This window comes from Lineus longissimus, chromosome 3 (genome assembly GCF_910592395.1).
Source record: "Lineus longissimus chromosome 3, tnLinLong1.2, whole genome shotgun sequence".
Lineage (NCBI taxonomy): Eukaryota > Metazoa > Nemertea > Pilidiophora > Heteronemertea > Lineidae > Lineus > Lineus longissimus.
Genome location: NC_088310.1, coordinates 17,941,185 through 17,960,189, shown reverse-complemented (window position 1 = coordinate 17,960,189; position 19,005 = coordinate 17,941,185). Strand labels below are relative to the sequence as shown.

At 41.0% G+C, this 19,005-nt stretch overlaps 2 protein-coding genes across 2 annotated transcripts in view; one reads left to right on the top strand and one right to left on the bottom strand.

Annotated features, from left to right (window-relative positions):
* Window positions 1-310: 310 nt before the first annotated feature.
* LOC135484071 (splicing factor 3B subunit 2-like) overlaps window positions 311-19,005 on the bottom strand; it is a 53,933-nt gene continuing 35,238 nt past the window's right edge. Inside the window, exons 20-23 of the mRNA XM_064765167.1 lie at window positions 2,625-2,761; window positions 2,164-2,365; window positions 1,729-1,929; window positions 311-578 (exon numbers count right to left, since the gene is read on the bottom strand). Of these exons, the coding sequence (XP_064621237.1) occupies window positions 513-578; window positions 1,729-1,929; window positions 2,164-2,365; window positions 2,625-2,761 (606 nt within the window). The 3' untranslated portion in view covers window positions 311-512. The remainder of the gene's footprint in view (window positions 579-1,728; window positions 1,930-2,163; window positions 2,366-2,624; window positions 2,762-19,005) is intronic.
* On the top strand, window positions 17,286-18,667 carry LOC135484070 (G-protein coupled receptor 52-like). Its single transcript, XM_064765165.1, has one exon. The coding sequence runs from the start codon at window positions 17,558-17,560 to the stop codon at window positions 18,587-18,589; it is 1,032 nt and encodes a 343-aa protein (XP_064621235.1). The 5' UTR covers window positions 17,286-17,557; the 3' UTR covers window positions 18,590-18,667.

Here is a 19,005-nt window from a genome sequence, read left to right as displayed (position 1 = left end):
GTGAGCAGTCATTTTCACGTTTTGACCATCGCATGATGGCAACACAATACTAGACAGATAAAAATTACACAAAGAAACATGTACATATAATAAAATGTATTTCATAAACATACACATGATCCACAAAGGTGATACGTGTAACAATGGATCACACTATAAATGATTCACTGAGGTCTAGTGTGCCACGATAGTGTAAGTTTTCATCATTTCAACACAACAAGATATCTTGTTCAGGCCTATGCTATGTATAACTGAGTTTTGCAAGATTACAACAACTCATGTATGGATATCGCAACATGGTATTTGCCAAGTTGGACACTATTGGAACTTGAGACCTTGCTGGAACTCGAAATGTTGGGTCACATTGACTCACAGCTAAATCATGCAATGTTTTTACATGATTCAGCATTAAGGTGCAATTACTGAAACAGCGTTCAAATGACGGTATGAGACAAGATGCATGAATTGTCCATGAACACAACAAGAGGACTCCATAACGACGGTGTCCACAACTAAAACTTGAAATCTTTGTATTTCTTGGCCGCTTTGCCACTATCTTGCTGCTGTTTCTTTCGTTTCTGAAATGACACAAGACGAATGCGATTATTTGTCTGTGATTATGAGAAATGGATAGCTTGGAGCACTCCTTACAAATGTATCTTCCGTAGAAGTCATTTCAAGTTTGAGGAGGAGTTTAACAAAGAAGGGAAATCTTCATAATACTAAAACGCAAAAATCTAAGAAAGTTAAAATATACCTCAAGGCCCTCATTCACCCACCCCGTCATATGTGATTCAATGATTTCAAAAGATCTAAATTGCACATCTATTTGCCCTCCCCCCGATCTGCCCAAGAGCTCACTAAAACCAGTCTCCAATTCAACCATCATCAACTTGTCTGCAAATTGTATCCTTTTGGCCTTGATACAGAGTAACAATGTACTCATGTGTACATAAATGATGTGTGTGTACCATTTCGAAATGACAGTACATGCAGCATTGCACACTCATCATGACTTGACTAGCCGATAATAACATAATTGCAACGACTACTCAGCAATTAGCACTTAAAAATGATTTCAGTACCAGTGATTCATTCGGTACATAGTGTGTCAGTACCAGCATTGGAATTCTAATCACAGTGTAAAAAGTGCTGCGATAGATTCGATCGGGCACTCATATAAAGCTCATTCTCAGCTTCGATCATCGAGTCAGACCTGAGCCTAATAGTAGTACATCACGGTGGTTCCATCTGTTGGGCTGAAAGTCAACCAGCACAGGTCCCAGACTTATCAGTACTGACAGCAGGAGTGTGTTCGTCAATCAATGCTCAAAAGACTGAGACCAGCTCTGAAACACCCATAACCTTTTTTGTGGCCTTTTTAGAGTTTAGGAATACAGAAAGGAACATTTGGTGGCAAATCACAGCACTCTCTGTAGTAGTGGCCTCAATGGTCGACAAACTTATACTGACATCACCGAATTCTGAATAAGTATCACCTGAATCAGAGCTGTGGGTGCACTGTCACAGAGTAGGAACTTGACATCAACTGGGCAGTGAGTGCTCATTTCAGCCTCAGAAGAGGGCAACATCACAGCAAGGATGAGGACCGTTTCTGGGCCACCATTGTTCACTTTGTTGGCGATGCCTGAGAGGAAAGGGTCACAGCACCTGCTAAATTTCTTTTAATTTAAAAGCCAACACAAGGCGGGCGATGATGATGCTTACTTTTGACTGTTTGGCCGCATGTTCAGCCACCATGTCGCTAAGATCTTCCTTCTCGATCTGTGATTGCTGCTCTCTCATCGTCTCCTCATACTTGGCTTGCATGGCTGCCGTGTCCATGTCCAACTCCTCTGGGTTCAGCGCGATCTCGACACCCTCTGTCGTTCTCGCATCTTGTTTTTTGCCAGGTGGACCAGCAGGCACCTACAAAAGAAAGTAAGTATAAGTAAGTAAGCAAGTAAGTAAATAGTGTCTTGTATAGCAGCCAGAGCCAGAGCCAGAGCCAGAGCCTCATACTGCCAGTTGGAATCAAACCAGCAATCCCTTGATTGCTGGTCGGGAAACCCAAGCCACTAGACCACTGTGGCTCCAATGATGACCTCAGACCAGAAGTTGCATACGATAATAAAACCCTCGCCTTTTGAACACTCAACTCACCCCTGTCATATCGTACATATGTGACGATCCCATCATAGCCTGCGCACCGACGGCCGCCTTCTTTTCTGGCAGTACTTGATACAATTGAGGTGTTTCGCCCCCCTCCATTAAGTCTTCTATTTTTTTCTTCCTCAACTCGATCATGTCTGGCGTCTCCATGCCGGCGGGTACTGACGTTAGACCACTGGGTGTTACCAGGCCACTGAAACAGAAACAAAATAGGTTTAGAAGCAATCTTCGAAAAGCACTTTTCTTGCCGATTCACAACTTTCAACTTTGAATTATCAGTAACTTGAGCTTCGTAACTCAGTGAAAGTATTTCCCTTTTCTTTACAGCTTGATAATCTATCGAACTGGTCTAAAAGCACCAATTTCACCAATTTCTGAGGCACACAGTTTTCTACACTGCCAACAGAATAAGATGTTTCGTCGGTGTTTGTATGGTGTGTTTACCAACTTACCCATCTGCCGGCGTTATAAGACCCGATTTATCTGGTTCCTCCTCCGATTCGGATCCTTCTGATTCTTCCTCAGACTCAGACTCAGACTCAAGTTCACCCCATAACGTTCTATCAACTTCTTCCTCCTGAACTGGTACCTGTAACGACAAAATGAAACGACACATCTTAGAAATTTTAGAGGAGAGATATATGGGCATTCCGGTGGTTCAGATGGGGAGTGTTTTACAATGATAAGAAGCTTCATGAAACAGTGGATTTGAAGGACATGTATATTGATATTATTATGATCTTATCTGAAGACAAATGAAAACAAATGAATCTGACTTGGCCTGAAATCGAAAAACAACCAATGTGGTCATGTTATAAAGTGTTGGTGTAATCAAGAATCGATAAAGACTACTTTAGTCTTTATTAGATCTTGGTGTTATGAATATCTTCTGAGCTCAAGTAGACGCAAGTACCTGAGGAACTTTTCTTATGACTGGCTAGGCAAGAAAGTGGCGAATAGGGATACTTATTGGCAATATTTTGGAGAAATGCCCCCAATACAAATCTGTTACAGTCAACAGAAGCAACTGAGAAACTTTCAAGTGACGCCGAAAAAAATCCAACAAGTAAATGAAAAGATTGCAGTACTCAGATAAAAATCACACAAATTCAAGATCTTTGTCGCCAATGAAATCCATGAGATTATAACAAGCAATCATTTCCTGGAAGAAACGCTGCCAAATTAGGATCCACGACAGCCTATAATATACCCAGAGGATAACATCAAAGTGAGCCAAGGCACATCAAATTGTGTCCAATCTTGTGGTACTTCAATCAAACTCTGAAAAACACCCACTGGGACCACATTCCCTGCAAGACGCCAACTCCAATGACTCAAACAGATCACATTAAAGTAATTGCTTTAATCAAGCACTGCTGGCCTGAAATGTCCTTGCGTGCGCTAGATTGTGGCTGCCCTTGGTTCTCCAGAAAGGTTTCTGGATAGGCTGGGTAATAATGTTTTCGATTGTAAAGCACAAGGCACAAGAACTTTTCTGACTTTACAATAATAATTTACAATTTTCAAGAAGCTTGGATGGGCTGAAATTCACGTCAGATGCCCTTGGATTTGGGATAGGCAGTGTACTGCACCAGGATGAAGCTGAGACTGCCGACTAGGATGACCTTTCCCAGAAAAAAAACCCCGCACGAAAAGAAACAAGACAATAAAACCAACCATTACATCGTTATTGGCATGGTTCAATTTTCACTGCATTACATGAGAGAGAAAACGACAGAGAAAGTTGCATGTAACAATTATATATTGAGAAACAATCCTGGCCTTTCATGATGGTGCTCTTCAAAACAGGTGTGACCATCAATAGACGAAGCCATTCATCATCCCATTGTTCTCAGACATCGTGTGGACAATTACCATCTACATGATCTGAGGAGTCCGCAGCAGCTTTGCTTTGACACGGATTAAGTCCGGTGTCAGTGCTATTATCCAACAATCGAATGCATCGATGTCTGAGTATCATGAGAGACGATTGAATGGCAGCTCAATAAAGAAGAGATTTTTTAATATATTTTTCCGCACGTTTCTATTTGATATGCTTGCAGTGATCATTGACTGTACTGTATCACCAACTCAGGTATTACCATTTTTGTCAGCAATACATCACTCTTGGATGTTATCATTATCAACATGTACATGTAGTTTTATCACTACATATACATGCAGTTTGATCATTACATGTATATACTACTTGTAGTTTTATCATTACATGTACATGTAGTGTTATTATTACATGTACATGAAGTTTTATCATTACATGTACAGTCCTTCAAAAAAGTAAATGGACACACAAAAATCAAATTTTCTTGAAAACGGCTGGTGATAAATCGATTCGGTTTGCTGCATTTGATAGGACATTTAGTTGTGCATCATGGTATCTACCACATAAAAATTAGCCATTTTATCTAATACCGACTTTTATTGATTTACAAAAGGCCCCAAAATCAACCTTTTCGTTTCCGATTTTTTTCGTACTTTTTCTTGATAGGATGAATCACCATGATGAAAAACCCACGTCCCCATCAAGGTGATGAAAATATCTTGTGTTAATTGGTGGGAAAACAGCACTTTATGTCAAAATTTTGCACCTTGTTTATTGACTTTGGAATTACTTTGGAGAAGTCGACCATAGCCAATTATGTCAGTTTCAACATGCAGCCCGAGTGTTAATTCCTTATTGGCTGAGGTTTTGAATGGGGGTGGAAATGTTGTTAACATTGATGTATTGTAAACGCGAGGGTAAAGTAATATTGGTGAACCCATTGTCCAGCTGCCAAATCCAGGCCTGGGAGAGCTATTCATAGGCATATTAAACAAGGCCATTGAAATGGTGACATGATTCCAGTTGTCTGGGCCAGGTGAATAATATCAAGGGGGCATCTCCGCAGTAGAAGACCGGGTAACAAAACCCTTTTGCACAAATGGGTTAATAAGTTGCAGATTCAAGTGAAAACTGTGGAATTTCTTAGATATTCACTCATAACTCAACAGAAGCTTCCAGTCAATATAAAATTTGCCCCCAAAAAATGCGTGATAAAAAAGTTGATTTTGGGACCTTTCATAAATCGAAAAAATTGACTAATAGGTAAAATAGCAAATTTCCAAGTGGTAGATATCATGATGCACAACTAAATGCCCTATCAAATGCAGCAAACCGCATCGATTTATCACCAGCCGTTTTCAAGAAAATTTGATTTTTGTGTGTCCATTTACTTTTTTGAAGGACTGTACATGAAGTTTTATCATTACATGTACATGTAGTTTTATCACTACACCTACATGTAGTTTTATCATTACAGTTCTTCTGTCTATCCCAAAGGCCAATGTCATGTCAGTCGGTGGTAGAGCATTTTCAATTGGAGCCCCTCAGCTGTGGAACAAACTTCCTTCAACTGTTAGGAACTGCAGCTCTCTGTTATCTTTCAAGGGACAACTGAAACATTTGCTTTTTAAAGAGGCCTATCAAGCGCTTTGAGCGGCCAGTTAATGGTTGGATACTGCGCTATATAAGACTCGTATTATTATATATTATTATTATACATGTACAAGTAGTTTTATCATTACATTTACAAGTAGTTTTATCATTACATGTACAAGTAGTTTTATCATTACATGTACAAGTAGTTTTATCATTACATGTACAATTAGTTTTATCATTACATGTACATGTAGTTTTATCATTACATGTACATGTAGTTTTATCACTACACGTACATGTAGTTTTATCACTACACGCACATGTAGTTTTATCATTAAATGAAGTAGTGTTACAGTGTGTCAAGAAACACTGTATATCATTATATACTGTGGCCGCTCAGTTAAGCGGTCTTCTAGTCTAATACCTATTTATAATATCGCCAACCCATAGTTCCCTTGCTGGCACGGGATTGGGCACATAAGTTGAGTAGGTATGGCCAAAGATAAAAGACCTGGATTGGCAGGCGGCCTTACGAAATTTACACCCGGCAGTTCAGTGCTAGCATGAAATCGATGTGCCTTCATCCCACTTCTACGTGTTGTGGTCATTTTCGTTATGAATAAGAATAAAAAAGATCTTTGGTAATTTTCCCCAGGCCGTTGTGTGAAGTTTGTGTAATCACCTGCAGTATGTCCCATTCTGTAATGCTAATGATTTTAGAGATGACGTTAAAGTTGACAGCGATATTTTTGGTTGCATTCCTGGCAACCGCTTGGCTCATGGACCCAGATAACGGGGATGATGCTCCAATAGGCCTACCAAGGAGGCACCATAGTTATACGGTGGAGGCCAAGGTCCGATATGTCTTGGAGTGCCAGGGTTTAATTCTACAAGGCCGACTCCTTAACCCTGCAGAATACGCGAGACGGTACCACATACCTGTCACCACCTTCAGACGATGGATAAACGATATCGACAATGCAATGGAACAGATGGAAAGAAATTCCCATTCTCGACGAGTCAGAGAAGATCACAGCGGGTGTTGGCCGGAACTGGAAGAAAGTGTCCATCAGTCATTTATTGATCAGAGGAGAATTGCACTGCCGGTCTCAAGGAGTGACTTGCGCGATGCGGCCCTTCAAATCTTTCAAGACTGGGTGGACGACTTGCCGCTACAGGAGAGACAAGAACTATACCAAAATCGACCTCAGCGTTCGTTGTTTCGGGCCAGCGATGGATGGATCACCAGGTTTATGCAGAGGAAACGCATTGTTTTCCGTCGCCGGACGACAAATTCTACGGTACTTCCCGCTGACGCCAATGAACGGGTACAGAACTTCCGTGACGGAGTGAGAGACACTGTTCACGCTTTAGAAATTCAAACAATTTGGAATATGAATGAAACATTCATGCAGTTGGACTTTCGCCCGCTCTATACAGCCGAAACTAAAGGAACCCCAAATGTGGATATCAAAACCAGTCGTGGTAATCATAAGCTGGGTTGTACCGTCACTCTTGCGATCGGGACGAATGGGCGTAAAGCTCCTGCGCAGATCATATTGAGACAGCCTGGTTTCATCAGAGAAATAATAGCATTGGACAACATCCCCGACAACGTAAGGGTAACGTCATCTCGTAGTGGATGGCAAAATGCGGAAACAATGCAACATTGGCTTCACGAGATTTTCTTGCCACAACTTGAGGATGCTGAGCCCGGAAGAACTTTGCTGCTTCTGGACCAGTTTCGTCCACATCAGGCGGAGGACTTTAACCTTCCATTAGTTGAGTCAGGTGTTGTTGTCGACTTCATACCGGCCCGATGTACATCCTTGGTACAACCTTTGGATTTAACGGTTATCCATGGATTTAAATGCATCGTAAGGAGCAAATGGAAGCTATGGAAACGGCAGCACACAGCTGCTGATGGTCAGTGCCCACGGATTACATTAACAGACGTGATTAACATTGTGAGTGAAGCTTGGGCTGACGTATCACCTGAAGCGCCAGATCGTGCCTTTCAGGCAGCCCAGTTGTTAGGGGATGCTCAGCCTGCTGAAGATCTGTTGCTCGCGGAGGAAGAATTGTCAGATGATGATGAGGACATACGGTTTGATGTTGAACCTGATATGAGACAGTGAAAATGAGGACTTGAGAGAGTGCGCTTTGATATTGATATCAATAAAGGTTGTATTAATATGGATTCATTGCCTTAGGTGTTTTTGTCTTCAATTGCCAAATTTTATTTGTTTTATTTGTAGGAGCTACCCAGAAGCACCTTATGTTTGAAACGATCTGGGTCAAAAAGCAACGTGACACATTTGTGGAGGTTTTCGAATGTGACTTCTGACCTTAAAAAGTAGGTCATATCAAAAACATAGGTAATGCTTATATCATTGTTCTCATGAGAGGAACCCAATAAATCATGATTGTCGCTAGCAGCATTCATGAGACATGAGATTTTACAAAGCGCCCCCTACAGGCCAAAGTGTGATTTTATTTGCCTGGTTTCTGGTTTGCAAGTTTTGGTGTTACCATAAGGTACCCACACACCAAGTTTTAAGTTGATAGGTCAATCGGTTAAGAATGTGAACAAAAACCCGTACCTTAGCAGAAAACGAATTCGAAGTAAAAGTTCTGCAGCTGTGATTGAAGGGTTAATTTGTCCAAGATTTTGTTACGGAGGACATGAATTACCCCTCCATGACATTTGCCACAAACCTCACATGGCCAATTGTATGGAAAACAGGTCAACATACGGCCACAAAGGCCCTAGATGTTAATTTCATGATTATAAACCAAGAGCAGCCTGTCCATACTAAAACTGTGTCAATTTTCGTGAGGCCGCCTGCCAATCCATGTCTTCTATCTTTGACCAATGCCTACTCAAATTATCTGCCCAATCCCGTGCCAGCAAGGGAACTATGGGTTGGCGATATTATAAATAGGTATTAAAGACGAGAAGGCTGCTTAACTGAGCGGCCACAGTATATTTGGACATTGACTTTCTAGGCCTTGTGAAAATGCACTTTGGCAATACTAGTATGTTATCTGGTATAGATTTCACCAAAGGTCTACAATAGGGAAATGAACAACAAGTCCGTATCAACCTGTCAAGTTCAGATGCGACAAGCGCCTAGTTTTGGTAGACTGGGTCACATCTTTCAAGGTTTGTGGACATGCCGTGAGAGGACAACATGTGTCTATCACGAAGGCCATTCGTCTAATACGTTATTGCGATTGGGCATTTCCTATGGTCTGATTAATAAGTAATAAATAACATGTGGTCATCGAACTAAGGAGAGAGGCTTTTTCCCATCGACCATGGGCAATGGACGCATATCGGTGTATTCCTATTTCGCCTATTCCTGTTCCGCCTATTCCTGTTCCGCCTATTCCTGTTCCGCCTATTTTTGTTTTGCCTATTCCTGTTCCGCCTATTCCTGATTCGCCTACTTCCTGTTTCGCCGCATATCAGGGGCGCGGGTAGTTTCTAAGGTAAACTCTTAATTCCGAATATTCATCATTCATTCATTCATTCATATACTGAAAGTTACTGGTCCAGTCATGTATTTCATGGTCCCGTTCCTAATATGGCTCCATAGCCAAGGTAGGTCATATCCCTTCTTCGCTTCTGTCTGCTCTAAGCCGTATGCGCAATTCTTCTATCTATCGATTATCCTAAGATTGTAACTTCACCTAAGAATCCCTATGAAACCTACATCAAGTCTTGGCTTGGTACTTTCAGTTCTCTCTGTTGAATGACCGGCAGTCACTATTCTATCTAAACTGCAAGGTCAAGATCTACAGCCTCTGGAGGGGCACACTTGCGGCCGGGCTGGGTATCGGCTGATGGTTGTACCCTATGAGATTATAACCATTACCCGGTATCCCGTGTTGTCGTTTTATCATTACATGTACATGTAATTTTATCATTACATCATGTTCATGTAGTTTTCAGATCCAACCAGTATCATCACAGCAACACCATCCTGTTGGTTATTAGGAACTTAAGTCTTTGACAAATATAAACAGAGTTTATACTACTGGTATTCAGTGAAATTCACCACTCCTTTCCGATGATACTCCTCTCAAACTGAGAATTTGAACAAAACATCTTAGGATGTGAAAGAGGTACTCGATCTCCCCCCCCCCACACAACCCACACCAACGATGTTGTATTCTTGAAAACATCTTCTTCTGGATTCAGGTTAAATGCGGGTAATGGGAATTGTGCATTTTTTCTCTGGCGATATAAACACCAAATGAATTATTCAAGATCTCGACGTTGTATGCGTATCAAGGAGACACTTGATACAATGCAATGACTACTGCGGAGAGAATTCTGCATCAATCCGTTTCCTTCTTGACAAAGCTGTTTCAATCAGCAGCATCAGATTTCCAATAGTATAAAGCTGGTCCAGACCAACTGACGTCTGCTGCCATCCAATGTTTATAATATCAATGTAAATTTGTGCATACAATCACATTGATCTCTCATCATTGTCTGGGATATTTTCTAATCAAAGTCTCAGACAAAAAGACATTGATTTCCTGAAAAAAAGTCCACATATATGATATAACAAGCTGATAACATGTAAATCCATAAATGTGACCCGCTCTACCAAAACTAGGCGCTTGTCGCATCTGAACTTGACAGGTTGATACGGACTTGTTGTTCATTTCCCTATTGTAGACCTTTTGTGAAATGTGACCAAATCAGTTTGTAATAGATTTCACAAAAGGTCTACAATAGGGAAATGAACAACAAGTCCGTATCAACCTGTCGAGTTCAGATGCGACAAGCGCCTAGTTTTGGTAGAGCGAGTCACAAATAAGGCCTTGCGTTTCCTTCTTGACAAAGCTGTTTCAATCAGCAGCATCAGATTTCCAATAGTATAAAGCTGGTCCAGACCAACTGACGTCTGCTGCCATCCAATGTTAATATTAATGTAAATTTGTGCATACTATCACGCTGATCTCTCATCGTTCCCTGGGATATTTTCTAATCAAAGTATCAGACAAAAAGACATTGATTTCCTGAAAAAAAGTCCACATATAACAAGCTGATAACATGTAAAAGCATAAATAAGGCCTTACGGCAGGAGAGACTTCCGGCTTTCTTCTCAGGAGCAAACTGGAAGTGACCAAATCACTGACCAAGGAAGATAAAAAGAAATAACAGTTGAACCTCTCTATTAAGGACACCCTCGGCACCGGCAAGTGCTGTCCTTAATAGAGAGGTGTCCCGATCATAGAGGTCTAATTGAATGGAAACTACCAATTTGGGACCAAAATCTGTGTCGTTTATAGAGAGGTTGTCCTTTATAAAGAGGTGTCCGCTAAGGGAGGTTCCATGGAAGTAGTAATCAGAAAGAGTCTGACAGAATGCGGATGTCCATAAGATGCTCTTCTTTTATGTCTCAGACCAACTGAATCTGTCAATGATCTCCAATCACTACTATCATTACTATCTGGGTGCACGTTATTTCCTTATGTTGTCACGAATGTGACATTACTCTCAAGGGGCCGACAGCTGAGTAGGTTCATAGCCCTTGATTCAGGGGGTGACGACCTTTTATACCCCAGGTGGGGGTTTAACGGATCTTTCAGCACCCACGTTTCACCCCCACACACCCCTTTTCAGAACCCCAGGAAAAAATCCCTCAAAGAGATACATCAATAAGGACTTTTGCAATAGCTCCCCCAAGACCAGTGGTTTCTTTTTCATTAGCTCCCCCAAGACCAGAGCTTACCTAATGAACAATTACTGCTGTGCCCCCTAGCTGTAAATATAGTATATATTATTTTATATCAAGTCCCCAACATCCAAGAGTTGACTCTCCAATCAACGAGTTTAATATGCTTTGACAGAACTTTTGATGGATGGCATTAACATTGCAAACATGAGGAAATAGCCTACAAATGACTTTTTTGATCAAAGTTGAATCAAATGATTGATATTGACCAGCAGCAAGCGCCGTGTCACTTGTAATGACATGCCACTAAGTAAATCACCGACTGTCCACATTAGCGCATTTGGTGCGACAGGGATCACAGAGTCAGTGTTATAACAGAATATGAATCGTAACATTGGATAACTGACCAAGAAATTGGTGAAAAGGTCTCAGAATTGACTGTTTCAAAGTTTCAAGAAAAGTTATTTAAACTGACAGAAAAGCAGCATGACGGACCTTTTCAATGTTGTCACTGATTTGGCAAAAGAGAAGTGATCTTTCACCAGTAACAAAATCTCCCAAAATTACTTTTGGCATCAAAGACTAATACTATAATGGATTTGGCCGGCTGCCATCTTAGTCTCAGCACGTGCGATGACACTCTGGAGTCAGCATCAGTTTCCATCGAGCAAATATCGGGATTGGTCGGTTAAGCAAGCTGTAGTCGGTTCGGTTCAATACGTTTGTCTCCAATGGCTGATGACAAGGATGACAGAGTCAAGTCGAGTGGTCGATAAAGGTGTAGAATTAAACAGAAGCAAGTGACAGTGGAAATATTAAAGTGGGATTATTTTTGTCCGATCAAATCGACTTTAGCTGTTTTTCCCGGAGTACAAGTTAGTAATACCGGTAGCTGTCGCATGGAAATTGGTGAATGGTTTTGCCACTACGTCAGATTCAAGTCATTAAACCTGACGGAAAAGCAGCACGATAGATTATCTATCGGTTGTCGATTATTTCACAAAGGAGTTGAATTCAGGCAGTGCAGATATCAAATAAGGATACTTTAGTCTGATAAAATCGAACTTTGACTTTTTCTCTCGGAGCGCAGGAAGAGAATGGCCAGGCGACTTGTTGAATGTAGGAACTGAGATTGCAGGTGTGACATTTCTCTCAGAATCCCATGGAATTTCTGTCACATTTCATCTTCAAATGGATTAATAATTACATAATGGATAAAGACCTCGTTTGAAAAGGTGAGTCAAGTCAAGAATCATATATTGACAATTTCTCAGACCTGAAAGGATTTTTTCTATCTTATATATAGATTTAATGGCCAATAAATAAATAATTCATCCAAAACTGATAGGCTTACGTGTAGCTGATTTCATAAATCTAAGACACATGAGTATAAGGCAGTTCCGGTCGAAAATCCACAGACTAGAATGAATCAATTGAAATTAGAGAAACTTGATAACTTTGACAAGGCCAGAGGGGAGGATGACATATTGACCCAACTTTTGACACAGCATTGAGAAATACATCATTGCGTAAGGCATCGCATCTTGTATGACCTTTTAAACTGAGGTTTGGTAACAGGTATTAGGTAACAGGTAACAGGTAATAGGGTCAAGGTCATTAGATTAACTGACCTTGGCAAGGTCACCGTCAGTGATATAAGGATGTGCATTATGCCATAACTCTTATAACATACAGAAGTTATGGTCATATTGTCAGGATACCGGGTACAGTAGCAAGCGAGTTAATCAGGGAAGTTGGGACAGATATCCACTTTCAGACACTCAAATTTGCCCAGTTGTCCTTGATCAGGCATCACATCTTGTATGACATTTTAAACTGAGGTCCGGTTACCTAAGAAATAGGGTCAAGGTCATTAGATTAACAGACCTTGGTAAGGACACCGTCAGTGATAAAACATTTTTCTAAACTCTTATAGTTCCCAACTTACAGAAGTTATGGTCATATTGTCAGGATACCGGGTACAGTAGCAAGCAAGTTAATCAGGGAAGTTGGGACAGATATCCACTTCCAAGACACTCATATTTGCACAGCTGTCCTTGATCATTAGGACGGTTTGTCATCTTATTGGTAATAGTAGCTTGAGATTAAGTTTCTTAACATCATGGGACAACCTGCTGGTTTAATGATGGAGATAACGATGTCCAAACATGAACAAATCAATTTCCTTTCCACCCCACATTGTATTTTTGCGCTGCTCAGTCTGGACAGACCATCTGCTATCTACAGTGTGTATCAAAACAAATGCAACAGTCCAGTTGCTGATCAGGCTGAAGATTGGTCAGCATAACTTGCCTATCTACTCTTCATCTCCCATTGCTTTGTGTCATTCGGCTAATTTAGACGCGTCAAAAAATGTGAGATTGAATTCCTAGACATGGAACTATCGTAAAACAGCATGGCTTACCAATATGAACAGGAAATATTGAGGGTTGACAATAGGTACCACCGGTGTACCCCCATTTCGCCTACACCCATTTCGCCTACACCCATTTCGCCTATTACCCATTTCGCCTACCCCCATTTCGCCTACCCCCATTTCGCCTACTCACCATTTCGCCTACACCCACTTCGCCTATTCACCATTTCGCCTACTCACCATTTCGCCTACTCACCATTTCGCCTACTAAAAAGGAAAAGAGTGGTGTGCGCTGCACATTTGAACAATTTTACGAATTGTTGAGCTTGGTTTTTTTCCTTTATATTATAGTATATTTCCCAGTTAAACTTTACCATACTTTATCATTCCAACCCGGCCTCTTGAGACAAGACCACCATTGATTTAGGCTGAAATGTTAAATCCTACAGCAATTAGGTCTCCTTCAAAATGAAGTGAAACCTGGGAGGCTGTTCTCTGGAAAACAAAGAACAGATTCTTATCCATGAAATTGGCCTGCACTTCCTTCTGAAAGAGTTCTAATTGTTTTATGATTTCAAGTTCTGGTCAAAATTGCGGTGCCTATGGTCGACCATTAAAAAAAGATGATTATGAAAACAGCTTGCCCTTGTGAAGTCTGTCTCCAGGACGTGAAACGTCAAATTCCATTCAAGTTGCTCCAAGTAATATGATATCGTTCTTGTACCTCAATGAGCAAGGAGAATATGAAAATTGCCAAACAGGTTTAATTTCCTGAGCTCAGGTGGTGAGCAAACAACATGGCAATGTTGGGAATCCAGGTCAAAAGCTGGCTGAACACACTCTACTCTGCATCTGATATGTTCGTATTATAATTAGAAATGAAAAGTAGGTCAAATCAAAAACCTATATGAGAAATAATACTGCATGGTGGTTAGATGTACCCATCATATCAGATGGTGGTAATTTTGGGCAAGTAGTTAAGCAATAATCGCATTTTTAAGGTTTTCAGATTTGGCCCCCTGGTGGCAAAGCTATGAATCAGATCGGTCCATGAGATCACCTGACTTTAGGGTTGGCTCTGTTGACTTCAAAGTCACAACCAACGTGATGTCGCAAACATCAAAGGCTGACCCTACACATCGGCTTTTTGTTGCCCCGCAACAGAGCTCCACCACTACAAACACTGATCAGGAAAGAAGCGACCTACCACAGGCCATCATGGGCTGCAGGTAAAGGAGCAGAGAGATTACCTCACTGTTATACGCTGAGGTGTACTGTACACACCAACAACCTGTTTTCATCCATCGATATAAAACTTGCAAAACGAGACGAAAGATTCCAAACACACACTTCAGAAATATTTATTCAGCCAAGTCATCAGAGTGTGATTAATGAGCACATTATGACTTGAATATCCTGCGTGATCAAAACACCATTAAAATTCTGCTCTCTCTTATTTTCTTTCATGATTGTTTGAAATGAAATGGCCAGGGGCAATGTGCTCACCTGATATCAATGACAGGTATATGGTAACCGTTACGGTTACAGAGAATTTTGAATATTTTCGAACATCTGGTGGGATTTCCATCACATAATTTTATCATTTAGAGTAGAGGTGCAAGATCTTGGGTGCCAAGGGTGTACCCCCATTTCGCCTACACCCATTTCGTCTACACCCATTTCGCCTATAACCAATTTCGCCTACCCCCATTTTGCCTACACCCATTTTGCCTACACCCATTTTGCCTATTCACCATTTTGCCTACACCCACTTCGCCTATTCACCATTACGCCTACTCACCATTTCGCCTACTAAAAAGGAAAAGAGTGGTGTGCGCTGGACATTTGAACAATTTTACGAATTGTTGAGCTTGGTTTTTTTCCTTCATATTATAGCATATTTCCCAGTTAAACTTTACCATACTTTATCATTCCAACCCGGCCTCTTGAGACCAAGACCACCATTGATTTTTAAAGCCTTTTTGCAGTTAAATTGTCACAGTTTGACCGCCTTGCATCAAATAATGCTTCGGGTTGTGAATCTGAAATTTGGATATGACATTCCAGACAGTCAGGCGAGTAAATGGTGAAATTTTATTAAAACTGGTGGTTGTCCATGAATTTTTTTTCTTCAAATTGGACAAATTTGAGAAACCATGCTATTTCCACTGTTTTCAGCCAAATCATGACCCTACTCATGACCCTACTCAGTTCGTCTGATAGTATTTAGATGGTATTTAGTTGGATAAACTGTATATTTCTAAAAGCGTTACAAAATTCTGGCACCAATAGACATTTCAAATTAGACCAGAAGGCTGAAACATCTTTTGAATTTGAAGTCACTATCATGAAACATTTGAAATGATGTAGGCAAAATGGGTAATAGGCGAAATGGGTAATAGGCGAAATGGTGAATAGGCGAAATGGTGAGTAGGCGAAATGGTGAGTAGGCGAAATGGGTGTAGGTGAAATGGGAATGAAGCGTGCCAAGATGACAATTCTGTGACAGCTCCATGAAGTATTGGTGATGTACGAACACAACATTCCTTCCCTAGGTCCATGACCGACCCTCTTAATCCCCCCCGCAGTGACCATATTTCCCAACACTTGCAACAACACTGTTGGTGCTATTTAATAGTATGTTTGTGTGAAAACTTTTTAATTCTAGAATATTCTCCCCTCCCTCCCCACAAAGTCCCAACACCACCAAAAAGATCAGATCTGTGAAACGTGGGGTCTTTGACTGTCCAAGATTTCAGATATCAATTTGCAGCCCTAACAGGGTTTCATACAGACAGGAGGGGGGGGGACATATTCCCCATTATTTGGGCATGGGGGTATGTCCCCCCATTATCCTAATAAAGTTTTTGAAACTTTCTGATTAATTAAGTTTTCGAAACTTATGTTTTAAAGCCTAAAGTGGCATTTTCAGATACTAGGAAGCAGATTTAAGCATTTTCAGTTGCAAAAAAAACGCTTCAAGAGGGGTTATTTAAATGGAGCACCAGATGCCCACCCTCTTCCATGGATCCGTGCTCGTTGGAACAGAGCTGACTCAGCAACCTGATATGAATCATACAAAACCATGATGACTTTGCCCCCACCTAACATCCTTCTTACTCTTCCAGCAACATAACGTGAAATTCATACAACTGTTTCGTTTCAGGGTTCAGGGCATGAAGAATATCCTATCCCAGAGCAAACAAACGGAAAAGACCACAGAGCATGGCTTCCTGTTGTGGTGGAAAAGACAGACAGATGTCACAAACATCCATAAACCACAATATTAGCAAAACAAATAACTCCTTTCAGTTGAGTCTACAAGACAGCATCATCTGACGTCCTGTGATCTTAAGTTCTGAGGACATCACAGGCATCAGAGACAATTTTAACAGCCGGCTCTTTACAGTGAAGTGATGTGGAGAAACAGACAAATATTCACTGAAATACTGTGGAAATAGTGATAATTGTCTGTGTCTAGACAATGGGACGACAGATTTCCTGTGGTATATTTTAGACATCAAGGTAGAAAAATCAAAAAGGATGTTGACAGTTGAGTTTTCAGCTGGGAACCTAATACAGTGTACTCCAAGATCAATAGTAAAAGCTGGAATAAATTAGAATAGGAATTATTTTGAAACATGGCTTTTCCATAACGGTAACTGTTGACATATTAGAAGGAAAAATATCCCACAGGTTGTACTGGTGAATTAATCAGTGCTGACCCAAGTTTTCAATTGAACTATTCACATTCGACTCAAATTGATTAGCTGAACGACAGGGACAGCACAAGAATATCTCTGCCTGCACTATAGGCCAAGACTGCTACTGCATTTGCAACTTTAAAAATCAGATGCTTTTGATTACTCTAATACCATGAATGACACAAATGAAAGTGCGGCGTGTGGAGACATAGGATTACCGATATGTAGCAACCCGGTCGTATACGCCGTCCTCATCTTCCTCATCACGGCCATGATCATCGCCGGAAACATTCTCAACCTGTGCGTGCTGATCATGACCAAACGATTACACAACAACCCGGGCTACTTCATGATGAATTTAGCACTCACAGACCTGGGCGCGGGTTTGGTTTTGCTGGTGAGAAGTATACCATTGTCCATCCAAGGAATGTGGCCAGTTTCTCAATTGTCACGTGACGTGCACGGTTTCTTCGCACAGTTATTCGTGGCCGTATCAATCGCGACATTATCGGCAGTTAGCTTTGATCGCTACCTGTCGATTTCAAAACCGCTACACTACCCATCAGTAATGACAACCAAACGTTGCATACTTATCAACGCATTCTGTTGGGCATTGAATATCGTGACATTACTTGCACCGTTCCTTGGTTTTGGTGAGTTTATGTTCAACCCGCAGACCTACGTCAGTCATTTGAACTTCCCCAACAATCTCTACATTGTCATCTACTCCTACACTCTGCAAGTTGTCCCAGGGATGCTGGTCATTTGTTTCTGCTATGGGCAGATCTACAGAATCACCAAGCGCCATATCGCCGCCATCAATAACATGTCAAAGCAAATGAACCAATCCGCACATCAGCCGAAAGCGAGCAAAGCAATCAAGACAATGGCAGTGACTGTGCTGATGTTTTTCATTTGCTGGGTACCCTACTGCACTCAACAAGTCATCTTAGCTCTACTCCCGGACACAAAAAAGAAATCAACTCCTCATGCTTTAGATTTTACGCTAACGTGGTTGGCTATCAGTAATAGTTTCATGAACGCTATAATCTATTGTGTGACGTATCGTGAGTATAGATTGGGTATGAAACAATTACTTTTAAAACTATTCAGGATAAAACCAGAGACTGAAGGTGACCCACATTCCAATAGCCATGTGTCCACGGTTCCAGACCATCCAGTGTCACGAAGACCCACGAGATGACATCAGACACTAACTTGGATCAAACTCTGTAATACCAAATCTTTCACAGTTCTTTTCAAGAATTTGATACGATCTCAACAAAACAGGGTGTAAAAGATACTTTGTAAACTTCGAGATGAAAAAACATTTTGTTTCACACTTTTTGTTTATCAGCTTAATTCACTATAAAGGAGACCAGCTTTATGTAATTGGTCCATGTTATATTTCAGTGTTCTCGCCAGGCCATTTAAACGCCCCATTTAAATTTGAGCAGTGAAAATGCGCCCCGTCTAAAATTAGCCCACCCTGTTAAATTTGCAGCCGCCCTCTTTAAATTCACCTCCGCCATGCTTAAATCCAAGCCAATAGTTACACAAACACAGCCGTAAATATCGCATATAAACATTCCGCCGTCACTCAACGATCATTATCCCACC

What these genes read in the sequence shown, in the direction of transcription:
- LOC135484070 (XM_064765165.1), top strand. Translation starts at nt 17,558, where the DNA reads ATGAATGACACAAATGAAAGTGCGGCGTGTGGAGACATAGGATTACCG.